We start from the raw sequence: 16,986 nt of genomic DNA, 5'->3' as shown, positions 1-16,986 counted from the left end.
ATTATCACTAGGACTTAGAAAAAGAAATCAAACAAAACTAGGAAATAAGGAAAATCCAAGAAAAAGAATCCTAAACTAAGAAATATGTACATCGAAATCTGGTTTCCTTTTGTGAAAATATCTGCGGCAGTGCTGGAAGTCTACACGCATCGTTTGTGGGATGTCAATGAGAAAGTTCTTCCATTGTTGAACAGTGGTATCACTTGCCATGGTATATAGTTGAAGATACGACTGAACTTTGATCTAAAGAGCTGAATGAACCCAATCGGATTCAACAGCAAAATGAAATAAAGAGTGGTCATTTAATTTAGGTCGGTATATCTAGCCCTTGAGCTTAACCTAAAGTCTTTCCAAAGTAATGTGAACGGGACAAATGCATCACAAGTGATCCTGACTAGGTTAGGCACCACCACATGATGGTGTCACACTCAATGTGTAACAATTTCTTTCATATCAGTGTGTGTTTACACTATATAAGTCAAATAATTGAGAACTTCTCAGTGGTCCACTCAATTTTTTTCAACAAACGTAGAAATTAGGCAAGTCCCGTAGCATTCTCAAAGACTTTTGTAACGCACTATGGTTAAAGGATTGAAGCACTAAAAAGAAAAAGACCTCGGAATATCATGTCCAAAACTCAAATTCATTTCTGAAAATGTTATTAGTAGTAAAATTTGCTAGTTCTGCTTCATTAATGGTGGTACTACTGCTGCTTTTTTTTTACATAGTTGATGTTGTTTCGTTTAATTCATCTTCTTCGTTAACTGGCAAGAAACAGTTACCAATAGCCGTAGTAGAAGAAGTAGAATCTCTCTTGAGATGGAAATCTACTCTTAACATATCTCACTCTTTTCTCAGTTCCTGGAAGATGAACTCTACTGCGAGCACAACGAGTCCATGCAAGTGGTACGGAATCACTTGTAACAGCCAGGGAAACGTCGCGGAATTGAAACTAAAAGGTCTGGGCTTACAAGGTACACTCGGTAGTTTTAATTTTTCTTCTTTCGCCAACTTATTTAGTATCAACTTGCGCAACAACACACTTTCCGGATGCATCCCTTTTCAGATAGTCCACCTTTCGGAACTGGCTTATCTTGATCTTTCTTACAATAATTTTTCTGGATATATTCCCCCGGAAATAGGCTCCGTTACAAGTTTGCGTGGGTTAAATATTGGTTATAATCAAATTATCGGTTCAGTCCCTACTTCTTTGTATAATTTGAGTAACCTAACCGATCTACTCTTGTACGAAAATCAGTTTACGGGCATGATTCCTCACGAAATCGGAAGGCTAACATCTCTTATTCATCTTGAATGGGATTCAAACAAACTCATTGGTCCAATTCCAACTTCTTTGTGCAATCTGACTAGCTTAGAAACTTTATACCTTACAAACAATCAACTTTCCGGTAACATTCCTGGCTGTATCGGAAGGCTAAGGTCTCTTACTGACTTCCAACTGACTGACAACCATTTTACTGGTCCAATCCCTACTTCAATATGCAGTTTGAGCAACCTAAACACTTTATCCCTTAACAACAATCAATTTTCCGGTACCATTCCTCCAGATATAGGAAGGCTAACGTCTCTTACCGAGTTTGAATTGGCAACCAACAACTTCACCAGTTCATTACCTGCTTCTTTATGTAATCTGACCAACCTCAACAGTCTATACCTTTTTGAAAACAAGTTTTCTGGCACCATTCCGCAGGAACTCGGAAATCTAAGGTCCCTGGAGAACATTGCATTGTACACTAACAATCTCGTTGGTCCCATCCCTATTTCAATATGCAATCTGAGCAACCTAAACATTCTATACCTTAATGATAATCAACTCTCCGGCACCATCCCACAAGAAATCGGAAGGATAAAGTCTCTTACGGAACTTATACTGTCTACAAACAATCTCACTGGCCATATCCCAAATACTTTATGCAAACTGAGCAACTTAAACTCACTTTCCCTTATTGAAAATAAACTTTCAGGTCCAATTCCTCGAGAAGTCGGAAGGATGAGTTCTCTTACTATCTTAGAATTGTCCACAAACTATCTCACCGGTCGAATTCCTACTTCTCTATGCAAATTGTCTGACTTAACAGCTCTACGTATTTATGAAAATCAACTTTCTGGTACCATTCCTGACGAGATTGGAAACATGAGGTCTCTATCTGATCTTGAGTTGGCCAAGAACTATCTAGTTGGTCCAATCCCAACTTCTATATGTAATCTGAGCAACTTAACCATTTTATATCTCTTTCAAAATCAACTCTCTGGTGTCATTCCTCAAGAAATCGGAAGCCTAACGTCTCTTGCAGACTTTGCAATACAGAAAAACAATCTCGTCGGTCCAATTCCTACTTCTTTATGTCAATCTACATTTGGAGCGTTACCTTCCTTGCAATATCTCGACTTGTCAGATAACAAGCTCACCGGACAGATACCCAGACAACTCGGAGAATGCTCAAATGTGATTTCTTTGAATTTGAGAAGAAATGGTTTCAATGGACACATTCCATCTCAGATTGGAAACTTGGATTCATTACAGTATAAATTGGATCTCAGTCAAAATGAGCTTGCAGGGCAGATACCATCGGATCTCGGAAAATTAAACAAGTTGGTACAACTAAATCTATCTCACAACAAGCTCTCGGGTTCAGTTCCTAACTCTTTTAGTGAAATGCTTAGCTTGACCGCTGTTGATATTTCGTATAATGAATTGAGCGGTCCTATTCCAAACATCAAGGCATTTACGGATGCTTCATTTGATGTTTTGAGAAGCAATCGAGGTTTATGTGGTAATCACTCTGGCGGTCTGAGACCATGTAATTCCTCGGTTACGAATGCAAGACAGGAGACCAACTCTGACAAACTTGCGGGCGTGAAAATTCTAGTTCCATTGTTCGGTTTATTGTTCATTTTCTTTGTAGTTCTTGCCGTTCTTTTTCGCTTCCGAAAAAGATTAGGTAGAAATGTCGAACAACAAGATGAATCTAAAGCTACGAATACTGGGAGAAATTTATTCGCGGTATGGAATTTTGATGGGAAACTAGTGTTTGAAGATATACTTGATGCAACAGAGAATTTTGATACCAAATATTGCATCGGAACGGGAGGGTATGGGAGTGTTTACAAGGCAGAGTTATCGACAGGTCAGGTTGTTGCTGTGAAGAAACTTCACTCGTCAGAGGAAGACTCTGAAATAGTCTCTCTCAAGGCATTTGAAAGCGAAGTGCACGCCTTGACGGAAACTCGACACCGGAACATCGTGAAACTGTTTGGTTACTGTTGTAATCTAGAGCGAGGAATCTCATTCTTGGTGTACGAGTTTATAGAAAGGGGAAGCTTGAAAATTGTTTTATCTGACGGAGAACGAGCAGCAGAGTTTGATTGGGCAAAGAGGATAAAATTCATCAAGGGAATGGCTGATGCACTTGCTTACATGCACCATGACTGCACACCAGCCATAGTTCACAGGGACATATCCAGCAACAATGTTTTATTAGATTCATATTACGACGCTCGTGTGTCCGATTTCGGTACTGCGAGGATTTTGAAGCCAGATTCATCCAATTGGACTTCACTTGCTGGAACATATGGATATGTCGCTCCAGGTACATCTTGGCAAATTTTGTTTGTCTTTTGTTATCAATTTTTTTTCTTGTTCCCTATTATTAACCACTAGCATATTGCCACAGAGCTTGCCTATACGATGAAAGTGACGGAGAAGTGCGATGTTTATAGCTTTGGTGTGGTCATGTTAGAAGTACTAATGAGGAGGCATCCATCCGATGTCATTGCATTACACCCTCCTGCCCACCTACTGTCGTCTTCGGCTTCTAGTATTGTGAGACAAGATTTAAGGTTGAAAGACATTTTGGACAAGTGCATTGAAGCACCAGGCGATTTGGTGAAAAAGAAAATAATGTATTTTGTGCAGGTTGGATTTTCATGCTTACGTAGTGATCCTCGTACTCGGCCAACTATGCGAGAAGTATCGGCACAACTATCATGGTCAGCTCAGAGTATGCGGTCTTTTGGGAAGCCCTATGAAACTATTACATTGGGTGAACTACTGATAGATTCACTAGGATGATGTGTAATAACCAAGCTACTTCATGCCAATTTCGGCCGTATTTTCACATATTTTCAGATATTTATTCTAGGAAATACAGTTATATATATACACTGCAAATATATAAAGTTCACATTAAAAGAAAGACAAAAATATTTTAATTTTTTCAAGGGTGAAAAACAAATTTAGGCCTTTTTTTTTTAGGATTACAATTCTAGGCCTCTTTTTTCCGCATAAAAAAACTTGTCCAGTTTTGACCAAAATGGCTAAAAACTTGTCCACTTTTGACCAAAATGGCTAACGGTGGTTATCCACCTTTTTGCAACCGTTAGTGTAGGGCAAAAAGACTTATGCGTCCTTTGAATCATTGAAGTCGACGAGTTGCAGTTTAACTCACCGATTTTGCACTGTAAAGCTGACTGTGTATACAAGTGTTCCTATACACATCACTATATGTACATGTCACCATCTTTACACGTCACTATATGTACACGTCACCATCTTTACACCTGATCCTCACATCTCCAGCTGAATTTCAATGCCATTTCAAGTCTCATTTGAATCCGTTACTATCAGTACCACGTTGCTTCCATTTCCTTCTTACACAACCCATATTTCTATTATGTCAGGTTCCAAGCCCATCACCTAAACCAGCAACAAGTGAGCACAATCTAGCCAATAACAACAGCAACACTTGAACTGCAGTTTCAATCACCTGCTGCAATTTTCAAGCCATTAAAGTCATCAAAAACTTCAGATTACCATCTTACATGTAATACTCGGACAACACCATGCTAGAAAGCAGCAAACTCTCATTGTTTCTTGGCTAGAACTGCATCTACAACATGTCCCACTGCAACATAACCTAACTCCTCTGCCCGCAACTGCAACTATGTACCTTCAGTTCACCACAACCCATAGCAACAACAGCTCAATCTCGTACATCCCTTAGTTGTAACTCAATCTAGCTATTCCTTGAGCATCACAACATCATATCAACTTGAACCACTCTCAGTTCAGAACACATACACCATCAGGTTTATTTACAATTACCAAATCTCAGGAACTAAACAATTAGATGAACAATTTTACCAAATTAACTCATAAGACAATTACCTCAAACATGGTTCTACCCAAGCAAATTTGACTATTCTTCTTGCTTTTGATTTATCACCATCAGGTTCAGCTATTTCATATATAATTCAAACCCATAACCCTAAATCTTCATCCCATATAGTAATTGTACTAACTTCTTCCATTTGCAGTTCAGATAAAACCCATCTTCAATTCTTCAAAATCCAGAAACCCTAATTCTTCAATTAAACTTGAGAATCAATTACTAATTAATCTTCTTCACTTTCAGTAACGAAACCCATCACAACTTCTTCCCAATTAACATCTTAACAAGCAAAAACCCTAAATTCTAATTCTCCCTGCTTCAATTGTCTTCGGTCAATAGAAATCCTAACCCAAATCAAAATCTCAATCTCAATCATACTAACACCTTCCATATCCTTTTAATTCACTCAATAGGTTCTTAATTGATATGAACTCCAATTCTGAAGGGCCATGGACTAACTGGCTTCATTGATGGTTTAAAACCTATACCTCCTAGAACACTACCAGATTCTGATGCTGAAAATCCAGAGTTCACTGCATATGAAGAACAAGACTCTCTTTTGGTTGGGTGGCTTAACTCAACTCTGACTCCAGAATGTCTTGGGGTTGTACGTGATCTTAACACATCTAAGGAGGTTTGGGATGCTCTGGAGGCAGAATATGCTCCGAAGACAAAGTTTCACCAGATGAATCTCAAAAAACAATTGCACAACCTGAGCAAAGGTAATAAATCTTTACGAGTCTTTTTAAATGAAGCTAAAGAACTATTTGCACAGCTTGCAGCATCCGGTTATACAATCAGTGATGATGAAAAGAAACAATCCATCAACAATGGGTTGAATCAAACATATGATTCAATTGTCTCCACCTTAGGCACATTGGAAAACCTGAGCATGGATCTTTTTTAATCACATCTTCTGAACTTTGACATGCGTATAACACGTCAACTTGAGGATATACAACAACCAATTGCCCATGTTGCTGCTTCTTCTTCATCAGGAGGAAAACCTTACCAAAACAACAACCACAACCCAAGTCAAAGACCTTTTCAGTATCAACAAAATAAGTCTAAACCTCGTTTCAAGTCTCCTGTGCAAAACAACAACACTGCTGAGAAGTGTCAAATCTGCAAAAAGAAAGGACACCTTGGTGACAAATGCTGGTTCCGCTACAAACCTAGCACTAATGTGCAGAAACATCAAGCTGCATATATCGCTTTTCCTGAAGCTTCCTATGGCAATCAATGGGTGACAGATACTGGTGCTACAAATCATCTGACAGCAGATATGAGCAACTTGAATATTCCACATGAATATGCAGGCACTGAACAAGTGTATGTGGGAAATGGTAATGCACTTAACATTACACATACTGGTAATGCATCTTTCACACATAACTCAAGGTTATTCTGTTTGAATAACATATTTCATGTACCAAGTATAAAAACGAACCTTTTATCAGTTTCCCAATTCTGCAAAGATAATGGGGTTTTCTTTGAGTTTCACTCATCTCATTTCTTTGTGAAGGACAAGACAACGGGAAAGCTGCTGCTGTGCGGACTGAATAGGAATGGACTGTACTTTCTTGATGGCGTTGAGCAAGTCAGCAGACAAGTATCTTCTCAAGCTCATGTTACGTCTTCCATGCCAACATGGCATCAACGTCTGGGTCATCCAATGCTACGTACCGTGTCTAGCATTTGCAATTGGTTTTCACTTCCAGTTTCTAATAAAATGTTTAGTTTCTGCGATTCTTGTCATGTTAGTAAGAGCAGAAAACTTTCATTTTCTCTTAGCAGTACGTCGTATGATAAACCATTATCTTTAGTAGTTTCTGATATCTGGGTCTCCCCCAAATTCTCAAGGTCTGGTTTTCGATATTACATGCTCATAATGGATGTTTACTCGCATTTCACCTGGGTGTTTCCTTTAGTACAACGTTCTGACGCTTTGTCTATTTTTATTAATTTTCGAAAACAAATTGAAAATCTTACAGATCATAAAATAAAAAAATTTCAGTCTGGCAATGCCTTAGAGTACAAAAAGTTCACTAAGTATCTAAATGAATCTGGTATTCAACACCGATTCTCATGTCCTCATACTTCACCACAAAATGGCATTGCAGAAAGACGTATTCGGCATGTCACTGAATCTGGCCTTGCTCTCTTATTTCAATCATATATGCCCTCTTCATTTTGGGCTGATGCGTTTGTCACAGCTTGTTATTTAATTAATCGTCTGCCTAAATCATCCTGTGTAGTTAAAACACCTCTAGAACTCCTTTTTCATAAAGAACCAGATTATAAGTTTTTAAAGGTTTTTGGTTGTCTTGCTTATCCTTGCCTCAGATCTTATAACTCAAACAAGCTCGAGCCTAGATCTCTTCCATGTGTCTTTATAGGTTATAGTAGTTCTCATAAGGGTTATGTCTGCCTACATAGAGAGTCTGGTAGAATTTACATTACGCGCCATGTAAGGTTTGAAGAACAGTCGTTTCCATTCAGTCCAAAGCAGCAGATTGTACCATTGCATTTTCCAGGTAATGTGCCTTCAGATACTTCATTTCTATATTCTCCTCCTTTTACGCATAGAAGTTGTCTACGCAACAACAAATGGTATCTAATAGTGCAGACCGACATCAGAGGCTCTGCAATGACTTGGCTATTTTGGAACCTTCAATGGCATCTCATTCAAATTCTAGTTCACATCTGCATGCCCAAAGTATATCTGTTGCTGACTCTGTCACAAGTGTGCCTATTGAGGATAGCTCTGAAGTAACTACTACAAATGTTGTGTCCTCTACTCATCCTATGCAGACAAGGGCAAAATCTGGTATTAACAAGCCTGTTCAGAAACTGTGTTTGTCTGCAACAAAACATCCTCTCAATGATTCAGAATTCATGGAACCTGCATGTTACTCAGAAGCATGCAAAATACCAGAATGGCGTACAGCTATGGATAATCAAATTAATGCCCTCATCAGAAATGGCACATACTCGTTAGTTCCTTTTCAACAGGGCATGAATGTAGTAGGCTCAAGGTGGGTTTATCGAGTAAAACAAAATTCTGATGGGACTATAGATAAACGTAAGGCTCGGCTGGTGGCAAAGGGTTTTAATCAACAAGAAGGGGTTGATTATGGAGAAACCTTTAGTCCTGTTATAAAACCATGTACTATACGTCTGGTTCTTTCTATTGTTGTAATGAACAAGTGGCCTTTGAAGCAGCTAGATGTTGAGAATGCATTCCTCCATGGTACTCTGGATGAGGAGGTTTATATGAAACAACCGGAAGGATATGTAGATGCTAATCATCCGACTCATGTGTGTAAAATGCATAAGTCATTATATGGGTTAAAGCAGGCTCCACGTGCATGGTTTTCACGGCTCAGTAACTATTTGATGACTCTAGGATTTCAAGGTTCAGTTGCAGACACATCCTTGTTTGTCTGTAAAACCAAGCTTTCAGTTACTTATGTGTTGATTTATGTGGATGACATTATTGTCACAGGGTCGGACTCTTCACTGGTTGCTCAGCTCATTCAAGACCTCAGTAGGGAGTTTGCAATAAAAGACATGGGGGACCTTCATTTCTTTCTCGGTGTTGAGGTTATTGATAGACGCATTTATGAGTCTAATATAGCTCATTTGTATATATTGTTAGTACTCGATATTGTACTTATTTGGTTATTTTATGTATTTGTAGGTGTTTTTGGAAAATAATCTCTTGCAGCGAATTTGGCTAAAAATGTGGCATTTGGACCTCCGTTGATAACGTACCGGAAGCGCCTCAGAAGTGTACCGGAAGTATCCCAGAAATACCCCGGAGGAACCCCGAAAAAAAGTGCGGAAAATGCCCCAGAGGACACTTGCTATACGGACCCTTGATTTTTGGATAAGGGGTAGCCTAATTATTAAGGGGTGACCCATTTCCAGGCATCTGCTAAAGGGAGACCAGCCACAGATAAGGGGAGGTCAACTTCTCAAATTCAAAAGAAAATTTTGGCGGGAAAAAAAGGCAGCAGCGTCAACAGTTTTGGATCAAGGATTTGAGCGACCTAGCAGGCGATTCAATGGGCATATTTGATACCCACGGACTCTACAAGACATAAGGGACCTGTTAGAAGTGATTAGACCCATCTAATTGGGCTGGATAAGTCACAAAATCCACACAAAGTCAAGACAGTGCACACGGTCCCTGTTTAGGGTTTTGAATTGGTTTGAAAGATTTGGGAGAGATTCTTGCGTGGGATATACTTCAAAACAGTTGAGTTCAAGTCAGAGAAGATTCTGGGAGCAATAGAATAGCTCACAGACGCATACAAAGATCGACAGATGGAATTATTGTTCAAACTGCACGTGAAGAATAAGAGATTTATTCTCGAATTTGATCGAGTTTCTAGGGAATCTGAAGGCTATATAAGTGTTGGTTTACATTAAAGAAAAGTTTAGAGAGAAATAGGAGAGAGTTCAGAGCCGAAACGAGGAAGATACCATTGATTGTTGCTGCTGCTGCTGCGAGGAGGAAGAACGTGAAGAACAGACTCTCCAAAGCCGTCGTTTATCAACAGTGACATCGACTGTCACCTGTGGGTCGTAGTTCTTCAACGACAACAGCACTTCAGCTTTGTCGTTGATTCTGGACGCCTTCTGTGGGTCGCAGAATTCTGTTTTACATCATTTTCTTGTCTTTCTCTTCATTGTAAAACACTTTTGAGCATCAATGAAATATTTTGAGAGGTTTTCCAACATTATGAGCAGCTAAATTCTTGGTGATTGAGGCAATGGAGGATCTATTCACTCATGATTGATTGGTAAATTCTTTTTATAATTTCTTAATTATTTATTTTATTTTATTCACTTGGATCAATAAAAAAAGAGATAAAAAATGGTTTTCTTAATTAGTTGTGAATCAGTTTGATGTTTTATGCTTAGAATTAATTCTTTGATTCCAGAGGGGTTTGCTCAAATTGTAACGAATTCCCTTTCGAAGGATTAGAAGCTGGTCTAGAAACAATCTAAGTGGAGCCATCATGCTTGTTGTTTGCTAGAAATCCTTAGGTTTGATGTGGTAAAGTCGAGTCAGCCTGCTGTGTGATTGCTAGAACCTTCCTGTTAGGATTTTTTATTTCTTTTTGAATTCTTTTTAGTGTATGCCCGATTTTGTTAATAGGGCTTGGAAAAGAGATACTCTAGGTCGATTGATTAGCGAAAAACCTAGTAGTTCTTCTGATTTAAGCAGGGAGCTCGAAGACTCTTCTTTGGAGAGCCCTGTTTTTGGAAACTTCAGTTTTGAGAATTTATCTCTGAGTGATAAAAGTACCCCTAGTACTCCAGTTGTGCCAACAATGGCAACTTTGAAAGATTACATGTTCCCAACTAGGACCAACCGAGCTTCATGCATTAAATTGCCAGCCACTACGGCTAATTTCGAGATAAAACCTAGTATTCTTCAGATGATCCCTATATTCTTAGGAAAAGATGATGAGAACCCTTATTTTCATATTAGGGACTTTGAGGAAATCTGTGGGACAATTAGGATAAAGGACCTTACTGATGAAGTCTTGAAACTTAAAATGTTTCCCTTTTCCTTGAGAGATAAAGCCAAGACCTGGCTTAATAACCTACCGTCTGAATCCATAGAAACATGGCAGGAACTTATCGCTGCCTTTTATATGAAATTCTACCCTAAGCATAAAACTGCAGCTGTGAGGCAGAAAATTAGTGCTAGTGTGCAACAAAAGGGAGAGTCTCTTTATAGGTTTTTAGAGCGATTCAATGATCTCTTATCTCAGTGTCCTCACCATGGATTTGATAATAAGAAACTTGTACAGATTATTTATGATGGTTTAGACTATTCGACCAAAGCCATGGTTGAGTCTATGTGCGCTGGTGAGTTCACTAGTAAAAATGCTGATGATGCTTTTACATTCTTAGGAGCTATCGCTGAAAAATCCCAACAGTGGGAATCTTGTGTTGAACCCCCTAAAAGACTCTTGGTCAATAGAAGTAGCACCAATATGGTAGATACGAGTTTTGCGTCAGATGCTAAGTTTGCTGCTTTATCCATAAGGTTAGAAGCTTTAGAAATGGGTCAGACTAAAAATAGGTCCCTTGTTGAACCTAATAGAGCCTCTCAAGTTTCTAGTTGTGGAATAGAGCCCGATAATTCATTTTGGGAAGGTCAGGTTAGTGAAGAGCAAGCCCATGCTGTCTACAACAACTCTAGGTTTGAGAACCGTCAGAAGTTTGACCCATACTCAGAAACCTACAACCCTGGTTGGAGAAACCATCCTAATTTCTCTTGGTCTAAGGGTCTAGCAATTCTCAGCCTCCCCCAGGTTTTGGTTTTAAGAACTCTTCAGGTCAAACCCAGTTTCAAAACACTTCCGAGAAAAAGATCTCTACCTTAGAGGATACTCTCACTATGTTAGCAAATAACCATGAAATGTTAACAAAGAACCACATGATCTTTCAACAAGAAACTAGGCAAGAATTGAAGAATACTTCCCAGAGTCTTGCCAAGTTAGAACTTCAAGTAGGACAAATAGCTAAGTTTATAAGTGAGAGAGAAGATGGAAGGTTCCCTAGTCATACTGATCCTAACCCTAGAGGAGAGAAATCGTACAATCATGTGGATGCTGTCACGACCCTTAGGAGTGGAAAGAAAGTTGATAATAAGGTCGACATACCTGAAAGTGAACATGCTGTAGTTCACCCTTATGAGCCAGAAAATGAGGAGACTGATAGAGTCTCTAAAGAGACCAATGAGGGTCCTGTTGAGCCTCACTTTGTTCCCAGAGCCCCATTTCCCCAGCTGCTAGTTCCGACTAAGAGGGAGTCCAACTTTAATGATATATTGGAGGTTTTTAAGCAGGTTAATATCAACCTTCCATTATTAGATGCAATTAGGCATATTCCCTCTTATGCCAAGTTTCTCAAGGACTTGTGTACGCGAAAGCGTAAGCTCAGTGTCCAGAAGAAAGCCTTCATAGCTAGTCATGTGAGTTCTATTATTCAGAATACCACTACTCCTAAGTATAAAGACCCAGGGTCCCCTACCATTGCTTGTACAATAGGTAAGTACCGTGTTGAGAAAGCGTTGCTTGACTTAGGAGCCAGTGTGAACTTACTGCCATACCATGTGTACCTTAAGCTAGGACTTGGTGAGATGAAACCTACCCAGATAACACTCCAGTTAGCTGATAGGTCCGTTAAAATCCCTCGTGGTGTGATCGAGGATGTTCTTATTGAGGTCGACAAGTTTATTTATCTAGTGGATTTCGTGGTCCTAGATACCCAACCTGTCCCCGACCCAGAGAACCAAATACCTGTGATTTTAGGTCGCCCATTCTTAGCTACGTCTAATGCGATCATAAACTGTCGAAATGGTATTATGAATCTATCTTTTGGTAATATGACTATTGAGCTGAATATTTTTAATGTAAACAAGCTACATTCTGAGCTAGATAGCACATGTATTGAAGAGGTGAACATGATAGGAACCTTAGTTCATGAGTCATTACCAAACATTGTATCGGAAAATACATTGGAGAGTTGTTTATCCCATTTTAGCCTGGATTTCGACGATAATAGTAACATTGAACAAGTTAATGCTCTGTTGGATTCTGTTCCTATGTTAGATATTGATATATGGAAAAATAGGTTCGAACCATTACTAGCTTCTGAGTCTATCTTAATACCTTATTTAAAAGAGCCTCCTGAGTTGGAGTCTAATTATACATTTTTAGGCCCACCCGAGTCTTTCCCTGTGATTATAGCTTCCGATTTGGATAGTGATCAGGAAAGTAGGCCAGAGACCGTGCTTCAAGAAAATAAGGAAGCCTTAGAGTGGACCATAGAAGATATGAAGCAAGCTGAGGATGAACCACCTGATTATGACTTAGAGAAAGCAATTGACCTTTTTCAAGAACCCGATGGTCTAGAAATTAGGAACATTGTGACTAGTCATTGTAGAGGCACCCAAAATTCTAAGTTTGGGGGTAGAGAACTAGAAGAATCTCTTGAGTATTTTAAGGACTGGGAAGATCCGGAAATTCAAGCAATAATGAGAGGTTTGTGTGAGAGTAGTGAAAACCCTAAGTTTGGGGCTAGTAATGATGTCGTCAATTATCCCCATTAGAAGTCCCTAACTTGGGACTCGAGCCTAGTGAGGTATTCCATGAGTCTATTCAGACTCCACAACCCGATCCTGATAATGTCCAGGAAAAAATCCATATATTAGAGACCCGTTTTTCGGATGCTGTTTGCCGAGACACTCATATGAAGCCCAAGGGCACCCAGATAAATCCAGTTGTCTTGCGAGAAACTTTAGATCAGGTTGTGCTCTTCTGCTCATTTTTCTGATCTTGAGCATTTGTCTCCTATTCGTGGCAGTTCTATTTGGTCTTATGGACCCACAATTGTTTCGACTATTGGTATACGACTTTGGAAGGTGAAAATTCTTTTTGAGGTATTTGATGTCTAGCTAATGACTATAAATTTAGCATTTACTGGGAGGCTCCCGCGTTCATGTGATACGGTAATATCCTTCCTTATTTCTTTTCCCTCCAGTGGTAATAGTTTCTCCTTGTTCATGCTTTTAATTTCATCTTTAGAACATTGAGGACAATGTAAGATTTAAGTTTGGGGGTGGGGAAGAAACACTTTTTGTCACCTTTTTGCAATAAATAAACTCCAGAGCCTAGAAATTTATGCCTATTGAGGATTGCACTAACTAATCTAAGTGGATGGAAGCATTTTGATTGTAGGAGTTTGAGGAACCAATCTGATTAGATGGAAACATCTAAAGAGTCTATTCATAAAAGCACAGAGCTCAGGTGTTAGAAATAACATGATAGTTTCACCATATCTCGTTGAGTCCTTTTCACTTCTATTTTTATTTTATTTTTTTTTAAACTATGTTTCTCTAAGTGATAGGTGGGGCCCACGATTCAAGTTGTTACCAATGCTAGGGTGAATTAGAGTGATTGAGATACCATGAAAAAAAAAAAAAAAAAAAAAAAAAAAAAAAAAAAAAAAAAAAAAAAAAAAAAAAAAAAAAAAAAAAGAAGAAAAAAAAAAAAGAAAGAAAGAAAGAAAGAAAGAAATTGAGACCAGACCATTTGACCAAAAGGAATAAATTCAATAAAGTCGACCACTGGTACCCTTGTATATGCCAGTTGTGTTGACCTAGAGTTAGGTTATCGACCACTGGTACCCTTGTATATGCCAGTGTGTTGATATTAGTCAGACTAGTATCTCAATCCATTAGGATAGGTTCATTTTGGCGGAGGCCTTCAGACAGATATGGGAAACGTCGTTCACTTAGTAAACATCAAAACCATCTATGTTTTCTATATCCATCTTCTTGATCTATCCATGTGATTAGTTTTGACTCCGAATATGATGTCCATAGTGCAACTATCTGAGTAGAGCTCTGTCACTTTATTTGAATTTTAGTATGCTTGAGTGCAAACTCGTGTACAACAATTGGAATTTCGCATCAGGGTACTTCTTCCTGTAGTCAATAAGTATGCCAACCAAGGAGATTCTTTAGTGCCTTCCAAGGTTCTGCGTAGATAGCTAAGGTCTGGAGTACAGGTTTTGTGGGTATATCTCTGGTAAGCCCTCCCGAGACTATAACTCGGCCACTAGGGCCACCTAGGGATTTAAAGGCTTATTGCATACGCTAAATGCAATCGACGATGCCTGCGACAGTGAGTTAGGATTTTATTTTGTAGTTTTGATTTGCTCGGGACTAGCAAATAATAAGTTTGGGGGTATTTGTTAGACGCATTTATGTGTCTAATATAGCTCATTTGTATATATTGTTAGTACTCGATATTGTACTTATTTGGTTATTTTATGTATTTGTAGGTGTTTTTGGAAAATAATCTCTTGCAGCGAATTTGGCTAAAAATGTGGTATTTGGACCTCCGTTGATAACGTACCGGAAGCGCCTCAGAAGTGTACCGGAAGTATCCCAGAAATACCCCGGAGGAACCCCGAAAAAAAGTGCGGAAAATGCCCCAGAGGACACTTGCTATACGGACCCTTGATTTTTGGATAAGGGGTAGCCTAATTATTAAGGGGTGACCCATTTCCAGGCATCTGCTAAAGGGAGACCATCCACAGATAAGGGGAGGTCAACTTCTCAAATTCAAAAGAAAATTTTGGCGGGAAAAAAAGGCAGCAGCGTCAACAGTTTTGGATCAAGGATTTGAGCGACCTAGCAGGCGATTCAATAGGGCAAATTTGATACCCACGGACTCTACAAGACATTAGGGACCTGTTAGAAGCGATTAGACCCATCTAATTGGGCTGGATAAGTCACAAAATCCACACAAAGTCAAGACAGTGCACACGGTCCCTGTTTAGGGTTTTGAATTGGTTTGAAAGATTTGGGAGAGATTCTTGCGTGGGATATACTTCAAAACAGTTGAGTTCAAGTCAGAGAAGATTTTGGGAGCAATAGAATAGCTCACAGACGCATACAAAGATCGACAGATGGAATTATTGTTCAAACTGTACGTGAAGAATAAGAGATTTATTCTCGAATTTGATCGAGTTTCTAGGGAATCTGAAGGCTATATAAGTGTTGGTTTACATTAAAGAAAAGTTTAGAGAGAAATAGGAGAGAGTTAAGAGCCTAAACGAGGAAGATACCATTGATTGTTGCTGCTGCTGCTGCGAGGAGGAAGAACGTGAAGAACAGACTCTCCAAAGCCGTCGTTTATCAACAGTGACATCGACTGTCATCTGTGGGTCGTAGTTCTTCAACGACAACAGCACTTCAGCTTTGTCGTTGATTCTGGACGCCTTCTGTGGGTCGCAGAATTCTGTTTTACAGTTATCAAGCAATCTGGTGGTATAATTCTTACTCAACGCAAGTATATAACAGACCTCCTAAAACGTACTAAATTAGATGGGGTAAAACCGGTGACGAGTCCAATGTCTTCTAGCTTAAAATTAAGGCAGATGGGCAGTGAAAAGTTTGCAGACTGCACCTTCTATCGCAGCGTTGTTGGTGCCCTTCAATATCTACATCTCACAAGGCCTGACATTTCTGTTGCTGTAAATAAGGTATGCCAGTATATGCATGATCCTTATGTTGAACATTGGGAACAAGTAAAACGTATTCTTCGATATCTGAAGCATACTGTAGATTATGGTCTTCATATTCGCCCTTCACGGGACTTCTCTTTGCATGGTTACTATGATGCTGATTGGGCTGGTTTCCTAGATGACCGTAGATCCACAAGTGGTTATGGTATTTACTTTGGTGGCAATCTGATATCTTGGAGTGCCAGAAAGCAAAAGACTGTAAGTAAATCCAGCACTGAAGCTGAATATCGGGGCATAGCCATTGCAACGTCTGAAATTATCTGGATTGAGTCTTTACTTCGTGAACTTGGAATTCCTATATCAGCTCCGGTATTGTGGTGTGATAATTTAGGCGCTACATACCTTACATCTAATCCTGTGTTTCACGCTCGTACAAAGCATATCGAGATAGATTATCATTTTGTGAGGGAAAGGGTGGCAAGCAAACGTTTGATTGTTCAGTTCATTAGTTCACGGGATCAGATAGCTGACATTTTTACTAAGGGGCTACCTTCACCGAGATTTCAATTTTTACGTGGCAAGTTGCACATTCGTAAACTTGAGTACAACTTGAGGGGGAGTGTTAGCAATAGAGAGTCATCTTTTGAAGACTCTCAACCAGAATGATCTAGTATTCCGTGTATGAAGGAATGACTGAGTTTTGTGCATCTAGCTAAGTCATACGGGTCTT

At 39.2% G+C, this 16,986-nt stretch overlaps 1 protein-coding gene across 3 annotated transcripts; it reads left to right on the top strand.

Annotated features, from left to right (window-relative positions):
- The first annotated feature begins 557 nt into the window (after positions 1-557).
- LOC113328435 (MDIS1-interacting receptor like kinase 2-like) lies at positions 558-4,238 on the top strand. 3 transcript variants are annotated; one of them, XM_026575549.1, is made up of 3 exons: positions 558-974; positions 1,986-3,611; positions 3,696-4,238. In XM_026575549.1, exons 1-3 carry the CDS (start codon positions 656-658, stop codon positions 4,091-4,093), a joined length of 2,343 nt encoding a protein of 780 aa, XP_026431334.1. In that variant the 5' UTR covers positions 558-655; the 3' UTR covers positions 4,094-4,238. The 3 variants fall into 3 exon arrangements, with proteins under 3 accessions (XP_026431334.1, XP_026431332.1, XP_026431333.1); XM_026575548.1 differs by having other exon boundaries at positions 559-700; positions 859-3,611; XM_026575547.1 differs by having other exon boundaries at positions 558-3,611.
- Positions 4,239-16,986: the final 12,748 nt, after the last annotated feature.

Source organism: Papaver somniferum, unplaced genomic scaffold, assembly GCF_003573695.1.
Source record: "Papaver somniferum cultivar HN1 unplaced genomic scaffold, ASM357369v1 unplaced-scaffold_107, whole genome shotgun sequence".
NCBI classification, from domain to species: domain Eukaryota; kingdom Viridiplantae; phylum Streptophyta; class Magnoliopsida; order Ranunculales; family Papaveraceae; genus Papaver; species Papaver somniferum.
Note: the sequence above shows the minus strand (reverse complement) of the source record. Positions and strands in the feature narration are given on the sequence as shown.